General features: G+C 41.1%; 1 protein-coding gene across 1 annotated transcript; it reads right to left on the reverse strand.

Moving 5' to 3' along the window:
- Positions 1–20: 20 nt before the first annotated feature.
- On the reverse strand, positions 21–6,494 carry LOC124269493 (biliverdin reductase A-like). Its single transcript, XM_046704508.1, has 7 exons — positions 6,299–6,494; positions 4,768–4,884; positions 3,898–3,995; positions 3,562–3,675; positions 2,983–3,157; positions 2,238–2,419; positions 21–226 (listed from the first exon to the last, which is right to left on the reverse strand). The coding sequence occupies exons 1-7, from the start codon at positions 6,427–6,429 to the stop codon at positions 90–92; spliced, it is 954 nt and encodes a 317-aa protein (XP_046560464.1). The 5' UTR covers positions 6,430–6,494; the 3' UTR covers positions 21–89.
- Positions 6,495–15,726: the final 9,232 nt, after the last annotated feature.

Below are 15,726 nucleotides of genomic sequence, written 5' to 3' on the forward strand. Positions count from 1 at the left end.
AAAAATAAACAAAACTTTCAAAATATTAAAATATATCTGTATGATTTATTGATACAGCACGTGTAAATGTAAGTGCGTTTAATGATGCTTCAGTTTGATTCAGCGATGAGAGAGTTGAGTCCTGCCGCCACTTCCAGAGCTTCTACAGATAACTGACTTCCTTCTGACCTTGATCTTTGACCTTGAAGCTTCTCCAAGAATAATTCGAGATCTTGCATGAATAAACCTGAAATATCGAATTCCTACATGGATCAGAAAATGTTCCTAATTCAACATAACATGGGGATTCCGAAACAGAATGGTGACAATTACCGCAGTCTTATAGGGCTGGGACGGATACTCGAATCCGGTCGGGTATAGCTGGAATCGAGTACTATTTCTAGGAATCGAGTACCCGGAAAAGGAGAAGGCCACATAATAACTTGTCTTTTTCATTATTGACGTGACACACGTTTGCATCATACTGGTATTGTCCGATTAATGGAGGTCATTATTAACGACTGTATATCATGTATATATCTGAGCATGAGCAGTGAGGAGTCAATTTAAAGTAACAGCGGTAACCAAAAGTCCTGTGTTTTAACGAGGAATGCATGTAATTGTGTTACTCTCTGTATTGGTTAAATAGACGTAAATAAAATAGCCTACGTTCAGTTTCAGTGTCTTATTGCCATCCTTTCAAGGTTTGTATGAAAATCTCCGTCAACTCGTGATTGAATATTCAGAAAGTTGACAGAAGCGCTTTATTCAGTACATTTCCGGGTACTCGATTCCGATTCGGGTAAGTACATGCGGGTACTCGATTCCATTTTTTCTTATCCGTCCCAGCCCTACAGTCTTATGATGAAATCCCCTAACTGGTGATCGGATGTTAAAGGTCACATGCAACCAAAAAATCAAACATAATTAAAACACAATTATCACTTATTTGTGACATATAATATACATTGCTGGTTATGAAAAAACATATAAACAAAATTATAAGCGTACAATCGCAAATCAAAAGTGCAATATTGTGTACTTCGGTTTACTTCCCAAGAAACGAAGCAGCCGGGATACCGAACCCAGTCAGAGCGGGTGGGTGTGCACTCAAGTGTAACGGCTGGTTCATTTGCAGATGCCCTCACGGCTTATTGTGTGTGTATATAAAGAGATGTTGGGTTTTGTAAATACATGCTCATTTTTTGTGTATAACATTTTGCAATCAACAGACATCATAACATGTCATGTGTTCAAGTATCACACCTGCCTGTCTGTGTAATAACATAATGTGACAGAGACCGAACTCGGGCCATAAATCAATGCATTTTGTTTATGGTGTATAGCCTGATTGGTGTTAAGTTCAAATTGCATGTGGTCAGTGATAGCAGCTGTGTATTGACTATTGTCATTAGCAGACAGGCAGGCAGACACACAGGTGTCAGTAAAACAAGACATTGAGTTTTGTCTGTGACAACGACATATCTATATCACAGTTAGAAATTCTGTCAACGCTAAATAATGACATTGCTTTCAAGTATCGAACTGAGAAAGTGACTCGGTAAGAAGAACGTGTGGTGAAATAGACAAATGAAATTATATAAACAGTTAATTTACTGTCATAACATATAAAATGCTCGCGCCTGTGAGATATCAACAAAACATTAGAAAAATAGCTCACACCAAAGCCTTCAGCGAGTATTCACCGGACAACGCGCTTCCAAGCTGCACGGACCTATTTCACTGCGCACGTGCTATGAGCTCAGCCCAGCTGTTGAAACCCGTTTTCCCCAGAAAAGTCTGGGGAAAATTAGTGAAACGTTTGAACTCCGATTTCGCGCGTTTTTTTTCATCGAGTTATTTTTCAACTTTATAAGTTGAATTTGCATTTTTGACAATATGTTTCGGTAAGTCCATACCGAAAGGTATCAGAATCTGCAAAGTTGTGTTTTACGTTGCATGTGACCTTTAACAAAGTGGCCATGCAGTCAGCCACTGTTTCCACGCCAAACACCCAGTAACCCCATTACCCATTAAATCATATCGATCATAAGGTTCAGTGTTTGCCGGGCGCGTCTGTATATGATATTCAGAGAGATTGAGGGAGTCCGGATTATAAAGCAAGCTTTAATTATATATTAAGAACAATTTTGCCGGGACTGAGAGAGTAGTCAGGATTATGGAGAAAACCGGTTTACAAAGAGTCCGGATTTGACAGATTCCACTGTATGACAACACTCCAGTTGCCAGTACTGTACCTTTCTTTCTTTGATTCCCAGGTCCTGGAGCTGCCGGGGTGGATTCGCCACGCCCTGGGGTTGACTGGGGTGGTTTGTCTCCCTCCGTATCAAACACACTGCCATCTTCAAACTCAAACCTGAGAGTTTTTACTCTGGGCACCCTTTCTTTGAATCTCTCCAACTTTAGTCGTATTACCGAGCTGTAGAACCATGGACATTCATTCACATGGTGATAGAAAATACACATTTCGTTTGTAAAATGAAACAAGAAATGAATGTTTTTTTACAGATTTAAGCTGGTTCCCGCTTGTACTGTGCTGTGAGAGACCGGTGCTCAGCTACTGGCTGATAAGACGTCAATTCCGATACAACAAAATGAGGTGACGTCAGTGAGAGATGCAGGCAAATATATTATGATGTGTTGCCAAGATTCCTTTTCCTGTCATGTTTACATATATATTGAAGGGTTAATCAACTTTCAAATTTAGCCATAAGAAAGAGTGAGTGAGGAAAAATGGTTCATGCCGATTTTACCAATTACAGTAATATGACGGCGGAGGACACCAGAAATGGGCTTGACGCATTGTACCCATGTGGGTATCGAACCCAGACTACCACTAGGCTACCCAACCGCCCCACCCCTATAAGGAAGAGAGCAGGAGGTTGTGACATAATAAGATCATCCATACACTACAAATATAACATGTCGTATCTTCCAGAACTCACAATGTTGATGTAGTTCTACGTCCACCAAACTACCTACCCTGTGTGAGTCTCAAGGTCTCCACTGGCAGTGAACCCTTTCTCCGTGGTCTCCATCTCGGTACGGGTGGCCTTGACCTTCCCGAACACCGCCATGACGGTCTGTATAATGGACACGTTAGTCAAGAAGGGGAGGCCAGACTTGCTGAAGTCTTCTATCCAGCCGTTGTAGTTGCCTGCGACAGATTGTGAGTGAGTGCTTAACGTCGCTTTAACACGTGTCGTTGTGACGCAGAAGCAAGCCCCATGTGGTGCAGGTAGATATATTTCGTGAAACCTGCGCGCATGTGTGAGGTGCTGATAAACATGGCTGAAGTACAACAAGGGGAGGATTCTGGGTAACAGCTCACGATCACTTGTTTATAGTATACCCAAGGGACGTAGCTCTGCACATTGAATTTCAGTGCCTTGGTCACTTGTACTCCAAAGGACAGATGTTATAAGTATTTCTCTTCTTCTGGTGTAGTAAAGGGATAATACTACTGGATTATCCGGGATTGTTCAGTAGATGTCCGGAACAAAACTGTTGTTTTTCTTCAGAGTAGGAACAGTAATTTCTAGTAATATCGAAAACACCTACCTTTCAGCCTTATCTCCCCTGATATGAGCCTCGATGTGGTTGTGGCTACCTTCTCTTTCAGTCTCGCCTGTGCTTCTGTCAGGAGAGCGATGTTTTCCTCGTGTAGCACCAGCCCTGCCAATATCATGATACCATATATGGTCACCATAAGCTATGTGTGTTGCAGGCATGATATTGGTGGACAATGCTTGTGGTTGCAGATATGGTATTTTGGTATTTGTGGACAAATATGTGGTTGTAAACATGGTATTTTGGTATTTCTGAACAAAGTATGTGGTTGCAGCCATGGTATTCTGTGGACAGCGGTATTTGTTGTTCCTATACGTTGTTACCCACCCTTCTCTGCAGCTTGGGAGTACATCTGTCTGGCCTTCTGTGGACTTAAAGCAACTGGGTACTCCACCAATACGTGTTTACTGTGATCCAGCGCCCTTCTGCAAGTCACAAAACATACAACCCTGACAACCCACACTGGATCGATTATTTCAGTGGGAAACGCGGTACCCCTAGCAGCACTGTAACGTCCCGGAACACAATACTTACGGGGGAAATAAAGGGATGTTTCAGGTCAGTTTAACAATTGAGTAAAACGAGTGTGAATTTTCGAAGTTAGAGGGTCCTGGTAGTGAGTGAATATGACATTTTGTGGGGGGAAAAATTGTACCAAGAGTGGATTGGCAATCTATCCCGAAACGCCTTATCATAATATAACATCTCCACTATACTCTGGATGCATCTACGGCTTGGTCCGATGATTTAATTACCTCCCTTGGTTGGCTTTTTATCCAATCAGGTGTCTACGCTGGGAAGTTGAGCGTACCAATCACAAGTCGATCTAGCTCACTTTCGCTTTTTAAATATTCTAACCGATTAAACTTGGCAACACAATAATATATTTTCAGAGGTACTCTGAAAGAGGTAGAAAGAGTTCTTGCATATCTTTTTTTAAGGTTTCAGACCTGTCAATTTGTCTGTATGTTTTTACCCCAAACCTGAGTCGAACTGCGAACAAACTTTCGCGGCCTCGACCGCTATCTTTGTTGACACTGGCTAGCTCGGTTGTAACGGCGGATTATTGATTGGCTACTGTGAGAATGCGGAGCCAGCAAAGGGAGGTAATAAAATCATCGGGCCAAGCCGTAGATGCATCCAGATAGATGTATCTGAAAGTTTAAGCTAAACCATTTGAAAAAAAGGCATTCTCACTGTACTATATCCTCGTGTGATCCAGGCTCTGTGCACACCATCACGCCATCTACATCCGGCGACTGCAGCGCTTCATCTAGGTTCAGCTGCGGTACACCGTCAATTTCAAGAGAGCGCCTATAATGATACAAATAGTAAAACTAACAAGAAGATTAATAATGTCCATATTTATAATGCACCAAATCTGCAAAAAAGTATGTTCTAAGGGCAATATAATTAGCCTGGCCAATGGATCAGTATCGCTTGATTTTCACCTTCAGCTCACCTGTACAGTCTGTGAGGTGCTAGAAGGTTGACAGCGACATTATCAGCTCATCCTATCGGGTACCCATTCGCTGGGGGAGCAGCGGCGTATTTTGAACAATGTCACTTGCCCAAGGTGAAAACACATGAGACAGAAAATAAGTTGTTTATTTGTAACAGTGATGTACCAGTGTTTCTCTGACCTTCATCTACTCCTCACCTAATTCGTCCCCTATTCGCTTTTTCCAAAATACGAATTATTCTTCGTGGGGAATCCCATACACGACGGACGTGTCAAATACTGAATATACTAAGCCACTCGTGCCAACTATTTTTTGATTACCGTTAATGAGTACATGTACGATAGAGCTAGCGGTCAAACTGCGGTCAAACAAACCGCTCAATGAAACTGACATTGTCAAATATTGAATTCATGTACCCAATACATTTTGTTTATATACCTAGAAGCTGAACAAGCGATGTGCACAAAAGACACACATGGAAACAGCCATATCTGCCGTGAATCACTGAATACATATTTAATATGCAACAGCTTGTCCCATAGAGCGCTTTTATGGATGAGGCTGGCGTGTGTTATACCGTCGGGATTTAATATCAGGGTTTCGCGTTTATCTAGACCTCTTTTTGTCGCGTTTAGTGTTAACATTCATTGCGGCGTTAAGTATTTTCAATAAATTGACTATAACTACTTACAGTTCTTACAAATTCCTTTAGTTCAATCGGCAGCGTTCCTAAAATATAAATATATCATATCTTCCCAACGTGAGCTCATCAGACAAGGGGTTGGGGTGGGGACAGGGGGTATTTGACCTGTGCACTTTTTATGTTTAACCCCTTAAATCCAGATATTCACGTCGTTGTGTATATACCAGCCCAGATTGTATTGGGAATGTCAATAGGGTGATTATGGATGACTCTGTTTACACTAAGATTATGTGTTGATATTAGACACAGGTCTCCAAATAGAACACCAGACCGTGAAATTAATATATAATTGTGTAATTCTTATACAACTGTAATTGAAAAGGTAAGTAAAATCATTGCGCAGTGCCTGACTCACGTCTAAGTGTCACTACCAAAACGTTTCTTCATAAAGACATCGACGTGGCTTCCAGTATATATCCTATATTAACATGCATTTACTACATGCCCCAACATGCTGTATGCAGTATATAATGTTCCACAGGCTCCAGTCAGCGACCTCCTTCTCCAAGCCGGGGATGCGGCTTCAGCAGTAAATCCTCCACTCAGCGAGTCCACGGCTTACCTTGAAACAAATCCTGCTACTTTGAGCCTTTTCCCTGCAGCCTCAGCCTCCTTCAAGTCCCGGATTCTCACCCTCCCAGCAATCCCCACACCGATGACCGCAATATTAAACACTTTGGGCGTATCCGCCATGCTTCTGTCCACGGCGACTAATATCCATAAACCAGCGCACGTGCTCGTGTTTTGAAACTCTAGTCACGTGACTTACATAACGCCGGCGTAAATCTGGGTCATTGTGAAGATTGTACGTGCGCTTCATACAACGAGGTTGCTTATTTGGAGGGAACGTAGTATGCTCTTTTACCCCGTATGTAGTGTGCCGATGTTATAGTAACCCACTGCAACACCACGGGACAGGTAACCATGGATACCACACACATACACAGTATCCCGAGCTCCATTCCTTGTTATATTCCCATAATGGCGAGTGCCGGTGGTCGAACCACCAGCCTGGCTGTTGAGGCGCTCTATCCACAAGGCAAACGAATATCCCCTCTGTGAAACCCATAATCAGGGCGTCAATATTGAGTGAGTGAGTGAGTGAGTTTAGTTTCCGCCGCACTCAGCAATATTCCAGCTATATGTCGGCGGTCTGTAAATAATCGTGTCAGGACCAGACAAGCCAGTGATCAACAGCATGAGCATCGATCTACGCAACTGGGATACGATGACATGTGTCAACCAAGTCAGCGAGCCTGACCATCCGATCCCGTTAGTCGCCTCTTACGACATGCATGTGGGTTACGGAATATCAATTCTAACCCGGATCTTCACTCCAGGGTCTCCTTTCACAAAGCACTAAGGTGATCGTAAGTCACTGAGGTAACCTTGGTGCAGTGTTAAAGAATGGGAGTTAAAGTTAACCTTAGTAAAGGTTGCTTCGTGAAAGGAGCCCCTGGGCGTCAAACAGAGTACCAACAAATATCATTTCAGTATGACGCGTCCAGGGATCGAACCACAGACCACAGACCTTCCATCCTTGAGCAGACGCTTCCACTAGGTCAAGTGATGTATCAGATATGTGTGAATCTCGTTGACAGGTGTATTTGTTTATAAAATTCCAGATTTCGATAATTGATAATCAGGCTATCACAATAATCCTCGCAACAGTTCCTGTCTATATTTAAAACCTTCTTTCAGTTTGTGACAACCTCCCAGTTTCAGACACAACAGACTCAACCCATGAAACTAAACATGCTTAATAAATGTTAATCAAAATCGAACACGTCTTCGTTCTCTTTCAGAGCAGCACATTTTGCAAGTATTCCGATAACAGTATCAAAGTTTGCTTGAAATTATTTGTTCACCGAGCTGTGTTTATGATTCTCAACTCCGTGGGGAGTATACATCCCAGGCTGCCTACGGGCTAGGAGCATGTTTAATCCAAATTGCCTGTTTTGTGAAGAGAAGCACATTTGAATTCAGTCACTTACGTCCAGTGTGCGAAATAGCCACTGGCCCGGTAGCCCGTTGCTATTAAAAATCCAGTCGAGCCAGCAAACCTCCACAGTCACTGGCCCGACTGGCTGGTGAATTTTCATGGGGTCATTTGTTTTTATGGTATTTTTTGCAATATGTTGATTAGTTTCTCGATTCAAATTTCGGGCTAGTGAATTATTTTGTGGGCTAGTAAGTTTCAGGCATAGCTGGCCTGACTGGACAGCAACTTTTAGAAAATATTTCGGATACTGCTTATACGTCTGATAAGCTAACATCGGCACCTTAATACAAACTGATAGGGGAGATTAAAAAGTAAGTGTAAGCAGCTATGCGTTTGTTCTTATAAAATGTATATAACGGTTGTCAAACACAGACCAAACAGAACCACATGTCACAAATATATCCCTTTCATCTTCTTGACATAACACATACAGTGTTCAATACATCGTTTCAAACCAATACATCTTTGTAAACCACTCCAGCGAGCAAAACACAATGAGGAACTGACTATGCAAATACAATTGTCCTATTATCCCCTAAGTAGTTACTCAAGCTATAAGGAAAAAACACTGTGGTAAGTTTACTTCATTTGTTTGTTTCACAAAGTAAAACAGATAAGGACATTCTGAGAGTATCAGTAAAGGGGGCACAACTCGGTCCTGTCCAGTCTCGGACTGGTGTGGTTCGAAGCACACTTTTCACTCCTCAACACCTTTCAGTCTTGAATCGATAGTAATGGTGCTGACTACTGTTGTAAAAATGGACTGGTTTTATCCGTTCTCTCGTGAAAATGTTTTGCAAAATGTCTGAGCCGAGCCGGAAATCAGCTTCATTATATAAAACATGCTGTAATTCTAAATCAAGTTTGAGAATATTTATGTAATGTTTGAGAATACGCCGCTTTTATGTATTCCGGCGGGGTCCAGTTGAGATAACGAATTGACTTAACTGTGCAATGTCAGTTGAGTACATGACTTAACTGTGCAATTCTGTACATGCTTATTTGCCACATTTATAAATGAGGTAACTAATAATTCCTAGTTTTTGTAATAAAACAGGCTAACCTTTACATGTCTACTGTATTGTCTTATTGTATTTTGTCGAGCTTAGATTGAGTGAGTGAGTATGGTTTTACGCCATATTTAACAATATTCCACCGGGGGACACCAGAAATGGGCTTCACACATTGTACCCATATTGGGAATCGAACCCGGGTTTTCAGTTTGACTAATAATATTAATATTTAACCATTAGGTTACACTACCACCCTCGAGCTTAGATTGCTTAAAGTGTGCGTCGTTATAATCTTCTGCAAGAGCACAGTCAATTACTGTTCTACCTTTAGGGGCAGTACAGTAATCGTACATTCTGGAATACTGATTTAAAGTTAGTGCATGGTTTTCAAAATTAAAGTACGAACATGCAGTATTTCGAAATATTTATGTAAAAAGATAACAGGTCATCGATACACACATTACCGCTATAGCTAATTCTGATGAAAGCGTGTGCATATGTCTACTGCATGCACATCAAAAAGTTGATACTGGCACGCTCATTCACCTCCCTCCTGAGTTCATGGTACCGAGTTCATAGTTCAAGAGGTTATGCGGTACGTGCTGATTCTACTGAAGAAGCTTCCTTGGCTATACCTGTTTGCCGTTATTGCCAGAGGTGTTCCGTCTATCCACACACTGTTGTGCATTACCTGTTAATTACAATTTGTTCCTTTGTTCGGAAGACTACAAACACTTTAAGTTACAATCGTACCTATTTCTTCCTCTTCCGTGTTTGTAGAGAGCGATGTGTGAGAAATCAACACGCCATGCACACACGCTCCCACAGCTCGGGGCTATGCTGTTGGGTGGCGGTAGGCGAAATGAACATGTAATTCAATACACATCTTTGGAAACGGCAAATAATACACGCAGAGGTGTAACAGTCAACAAGTTGTTTATCGCCTAATTGATTCCATGGGGTAGTTTTCTGTACTGACGCAATCCAAAGTGTCCGCCCGATGCACGGGGTCATGATTGATAGCAAGGCTCGGCCAAAGGTGACGTAACTTGGCTCAAAGGTATAGCGATGAATCTGGGAACGGTTTGGCTTAAACATAATGCACTGATAGGCCTGAAATAAAAAAAATATACAAATTGTTGTATTCAGTTTACTTGTATACATACACTTTACAACTAGACTGTAACAACTTGTTGCGAAGCAAAACTCATAAAGACAAACAAGAAGCATACATTTTGTTTTATTCAGTTTACTAAGTCTTGTATACACTTTACAACAGAAAGTAACAACTTGTTGCGAAGCGAAACCCTTACACACAAACAAGTAACATACATTTTGTTTTATTCAGTTTACTTGTATACACTTTACAACAGACTGTAACAACTTGTTGCGAAGCGAAACCCTTACACACAAACAAGTAACATACATTTTGTTTTATTCAGTTTACTAAGTCTTGTATACACTTTACAAATAGAATGTAACAACTTGTTGCGAAGCGAAACCCTTACACACAAACAAGTAACATACATTTTGTTTTATTCAGTTTACTAAGTCTTGTATACACTTTACAAATAGAATGTAACAACTTGTTGCGAAGCGAAACCCTTACACACAAACAAGAAACCAGGTTCCTGGCTGAGCTGTAGAGTAACATATTTTCACAGTTTATGAATTTACCAGTTTGTCAGTTCGTCAGCTTTGTTTCAGTTTCAACCTTTTGACGATATGATAGAGTGATTGATAAAGAGCAAATAAACCGAGTGGATGGTTGATATTGCGCTCAAGGGGCGTTTCAAGTTTTAGAGCGATTTTCTTCCTATGCACGTGTGTCGTGACAACCTCCAGCGTCACGCGTCCGAACTCACTGATTTACCGACTCGGTGGACGAGAGTTGAATTTTAAGCCCCTGTGACCAGTATTCCGGTTATATCTGGGCGAGAATTGGTGGCAAGTGAGAAGTGATTCAGGTCTGATCGGACTGTACAGACATAGGCTGATCCATCCAGGAATTTTCAAGGGGGAAGGGAAATTTTAAACATGGTGCGAGATATCTAGGGGCCATATTTGGCTCACCGTCAATGCCAATGTTTAAAGTACCTGAAGGCGGAAATATTTACATGAATGTGGATAATTTCAAATTACCTGTACAGGCATTATTCGTAATGAAATATTCAAATATAGGACCTCTGGCGTGAAAAATAAACATTTCTTTAAATCAAATTGAGATATATCTCCCCAGAATGAAAGTACTTTATATAAGTTATCTCATAGCCTATAAACTAGGACTCTTATCATATCATCCCTCCCTGATAACGAACCGTATGTCTGGCAGAGCGAACAGTAAGAGCAGTATCACTGTTGATGGAAGGCCTCACCCACTTCTGTGAAACAAGGCTTTCTATCACTTATTAGACAACCCGATTTGCCTAGGCGCTGTGCAGAGTAGCGTCCCTTGGGCACATCAGAATCCTATGGTTTTGGTTCTCTTGATTATGTGTGTGGGTTTTATCCAATCTGTAAAGGTCGGAGACATGCATAACTCCGGGCTTCCCTCCCACATGAAGCTAGAACACCGTGATATAACTAGGATATTGTTAAAGCGACTTTAAAGCCAACCCAACTTCCCTAAGTCAGCCAGTTTATGTGCAATTCATTTTGAGCTGTTTGCTTGTCTCTACAGCCAGCCAGATATCAAACGTATCTACTCTCACTGTATTCTGGGCGGTGGGGGTGGGTGGGGGGTTAAGCCCAGTGGTTAAAGCGTTGGCTCGTCACGCCGAAGACCCAGGTTCGAAGCCCCACATGGGTACAACGTGTGAAGCCCATTTCTGGTGTCCCCGCCGTGATGTTGCTGGAATATTGCTAAAAGCGGCGTAAAACCAAACTCAGTCAGTCAGTCAGTCAGTATTCTGGGCCATGGCAGATGTACGTTCGTTCGTTCGTTCGTTCGTTCGTTCGTTCGTCCGTCCGTCCGTCCGTCCGTTCGTTCATTCGTTCATTCATTCATTCATTCTGTTAACTTCCTCTAGATACACACAACGGATATCCATTCAACCTTCTTTAGTCAAGATACCACCTATTGGGAACGACGATGTAAAATTAAAGGGACATGTAACATGGTAACCCGGAAATATAAGTCTGGATTAAACTGTATATCAATGGGAAATACGACAGTAAAGCATGACAAGGACGGAAACGAGAAGGCTGTACTCAACCGACACAGCATTTAGAACGACTTATAAACAATGTGCGTACTACATAGGCTTCCGACTGGTAGATAAGACAAGCAACCCTTGGGTCATGTATACGACGGTTAGGGGAATTAGACTAACTATTACACGTAGCTATGGCGGAGTTTGCTACCACGACCATGCTACTCTGGTTTTAAGGAACTGATATAAGTGTCAGTATATAATTTACGCTAAAACGTTTTCTGTATCATTTTAATTTTATGCCTGTGAATGTTTAAACCATCTTGGAATAAAAAGTATTACAAAAATCTTAATTGGACATAATATATTCCATATAAATATATCTCGCGGTTTTATTTTATCAAAATAGTTCCATAGTTTCTATGGTCCCCGTCGCTATAGCTGTGAGGAATGTTTACCCAAACAGTTGGACGCACACGGACCATGTCAAAATATAATATTTATCCTCTCTTCATTATATGTATATGCTACAAAGATCACCCCGAAAAGAAAACCAACAGAAAACACAAACCTGACACCTCTAACAAAAGTGTTGTCGTAATAATTATGTCTTCTCTCTACATAAGTGTCTCCATTGAAAGGGTTAGTGGGGGCCACCTTTGTACCGTATTTACGTGTATTCAATGTAACTAAGAGTAATGTTATTATCATTATAGTAAACGAGGAGAAGATAATGTCACGTCTTTGGTTAACGTGAGAAATGTAATTAACAATTCAATACGGGTGTGTCACCTAGTAGGCTATATCCATACAATATTATATCGCCTCGCCTTAAGAAAACATTGTGGCGCAATATATCGTGAATGGAACCAATTTCTCGGGTAATAAATACTTTGAAATGTGAAATAATAATAAGTACACTCATTTTGCTTCAAACAAAACGTGGTTATGTTGGCTGATTTATTGACTCTTCTGAAGATTGCCGCTTAAGATAAACTGCTAATTGCACGGGCGTGTAAAGTGGTGAGACACCGCCTGTTGTCGATTTCTGTGCATTACCCTGCAGGTGCGTGATCCGTCAAAGTGACAGCTATTGACAAGGTAAGTGATCGCTGGCCCAAGCCTTCCTGGTGAACATGGATACTACGAGGCAAACATAGAACACCATGTGTGTGATTGACTTTACAAGTGTCTTGAGTCATTTCCGCATATTTGAGTTAGTAAAAAACACGAACCCTCGTCGACAAAAATATATTGGACATAAATCTGAGCCGATGAAGGAACAAAAAAGTCGCATGATACAGAACAATAGAAAAGTTATCCATTTAAAGGCTCATATCTTAATATTTAATACAAAAGATAAAATAATTTACTAGTTTACATATTAACTGTTATATTTTTTTAAAGGGAAGCCGTTGTCTTGCATCAAGCTAGTCGTTAAAGCGGTATCATGTGTCATTTAGAAACTATTTTGTTTTCGGAAAATTTGTTTTCCATGCGTAACACTTTTTTTCAAATTGTAATAATGAACACACGATTGTAATTCCGAGTTTTGGGTCGAACGGCACGTATTCGTCCATGAAGTGTCACCCTTGTGTAGAATCGAACCAGCGTCCTAGACATGGCGAACAAGCTTTTAACCCACTGACCTACCCCTCCACGATTAGTAGTAAGTCAACGTATACAAGACTTTGTAGTTAGATATTCAACGAGCAGACAATTCCCCTCTACTGAATAAAAACAGGAAGTACTCCTGTTTGTGTTGGGTGACGTGGAGAGACTCGCACTGCCCCGACCACGGGACTTGTTTAACATGATACACATACTTCACAGAGAAAACCGGCGTCTCTACGCTTTGATCCATTAAGTGATGACGTCACACTCCAGGTCATGCATACTGCCCATGCAGGTTCAAGGAAAGGGGGAGATATTTTGAGGGTCTAGCGACTGCATTGAAATAACTGAATTATTGTATACTGTAAATTACTTTCATGTTAGAGTGTCTTTTAGATCATATATTTAAGTTGTTATATTAAATAGCTTACTTGACTAAACTCAGCAGACTGCAGCTGGCGGTTACTCCAGGAAATAAGATTTTTTATTAAAACTGTATATCTGCAAAATACTCAGAATAAGAAACCCAGCACAAAATTCTGGGGAAGTCGGGACTTACCAAATTATTGTAGTCTTTGGAAACATCCGATGGTAATAACCACCCTCGTGGTCTGGTGCATAGAAATTCTGCCAAGAGTTGGGTTCGGTGGTTCGGTTCATTGTCAGCGTTGTGCCAAAATATATAAACTGGATATGTGTGTCCGTGCGTGAGTGTGTGTGCGTGTGTGTGTGTGCGCGTGCTCACATCTCTCTCTCTATGATTAATCTATAAATTATTTGTGTATGAACAATATAAACGCGCGAGCGGCTGATTCTTGATTCAACCTGATAGTAACGTCTCAACCACTGACAAATCGCCTATGTTGGTTTAAACATATGAATCGGATTGAAAACTTACATTTTCGAAAAAAAGGGAAAGGGGTCGGATATTCAGACAGAGCTTCGAGTTTAGTCATACTGTGTACATCTAGATTACAAGACGCATGATATATCGCTGTGTATGTAGCCAGTACATTTATCATATCATGTGTATAATCTTATCGGGCGACTCGTGGGAGTGGTATATCTGTGTATCAATATATTACTCGTGCATCCGTCATGTACGCATCTCGGGCGAATAACTGGATATAATTCATCACTAAAGTTCTGGACTACCTGTGTAGGATTTTCCAAGCAGAGCATGTCACTTTCAATATACTAAGACCATCCCATCATCGGCTCATGTCGGGTTCTCTTCTAATGCCTGTATCTCTTTGATGGGCAAACTGGTGTTTATTTCACGTCACGTGACTGGCATAGATAAGCACCGTGCAGCCGCCTCTTCGTTACAGGGCGTATAAATGTAATACGATATGCTATTGTCCATATCGGTATTTTATATATCACAGGTTCAATAAGGCAGGGAATGCGGAACGCACATTGTGCAGACAGTTCTAATCAAATTCTTCCCAGATAAACTTCAGTCGCATTTTCTTCACAAGCAATCTTCGTGATCGTTTTAATACAAATACGTGCGTGTGTGTGAGTGAGTGTGGGTGCGCGCGACACGTGTGTGTTTATATATAAGTAAACACAGCATAGGTTTGCTGTTGAACGTCATCACATCTAATTAAATATTTAAAAAGTCAATAGTCGAAATCTATATTTAACGTCTAATATATCCCTAATGTATCATACTTTAAAATGATGCTCTACTTCATTCTTTATTATCCTAGTATTACGTCAATGGGATTCTAAATCTTGGTCTTTTGCTATAATATGTGATAATGGCGTGTACCTTTTTCAGAGGCACGTGCTACCAAACATTTCTTATTGTATATTCGTGTTGCTGACTACGCTTAAAGTAACTGAGGGACGGTGGGGTAGCCCAGTGGTTAAAGCGTTGGCTCGTCACGCCGAATACCTGGGTTCGAATCCCAACATGGGTACAATTTGTGAAGCCCATTTCTGGTGTCCCCCGCCGTGATGTTGCTGGAATATTGCTAAAAGCGGCGTAAAACCATATTCAGTCAGTCAGTAAAGCAACTGAGGGTTGTAAAATAAGTGACACTTTAGTCTCTTCCCATAACGTTGCTGTGTCCTCGTCGGTAATTACTTTATAGTCTATAATTGGGCTTATCTGAGGAGGATGTCACGAACAGATCATTAGCTTTATGCTCATCAAGTAATTAGTTGCGATATCCTATTAAGGTCACTGATACACATTGCC

This window comes from Haliotis rubra, unplaced genomic scaffold (assembly GCF_003918875.1).
Source record: "Haliotis rubra isolate DU_JTF1 unplaced genomic scaffold, ASM391887v1 Scf145, whole genome shotgun sequence".
NCBI lineage: Eukaryota > Metazoa > Mollusca > Gastropoda > Lepetellida > Haliotidae > Haliotis > Haliotis rubra.

What these genes read in the sequence shown, in the direction of transcription:
- LOC124269493 (XM_046704508.1), bottom strand. Translation starts at nt 6,429, where the DNA reads ATGGCGGATACGCCCAAAGTGTTTAATATTGCGGTCATCGGTGTGGGG. An exon ending in GTAGCAGGATTTGTTTCAAG is followed by an intron (nt 4,885 to 6,298) that starts GTAAGCCGTGGA and finishes GTATCATTATAG; the next exon opens with GCGCTCTCTTGAAATTGACG. An exon ending in AGGGGAGATAAGGCTGAAAG is followed by an intron (nt 3,158 to 3,561) that starts GTAGGTGTTTTC and finishes AATCTGTCGCAG; the next exon opens with GCAACTACAACGGCTGGATA.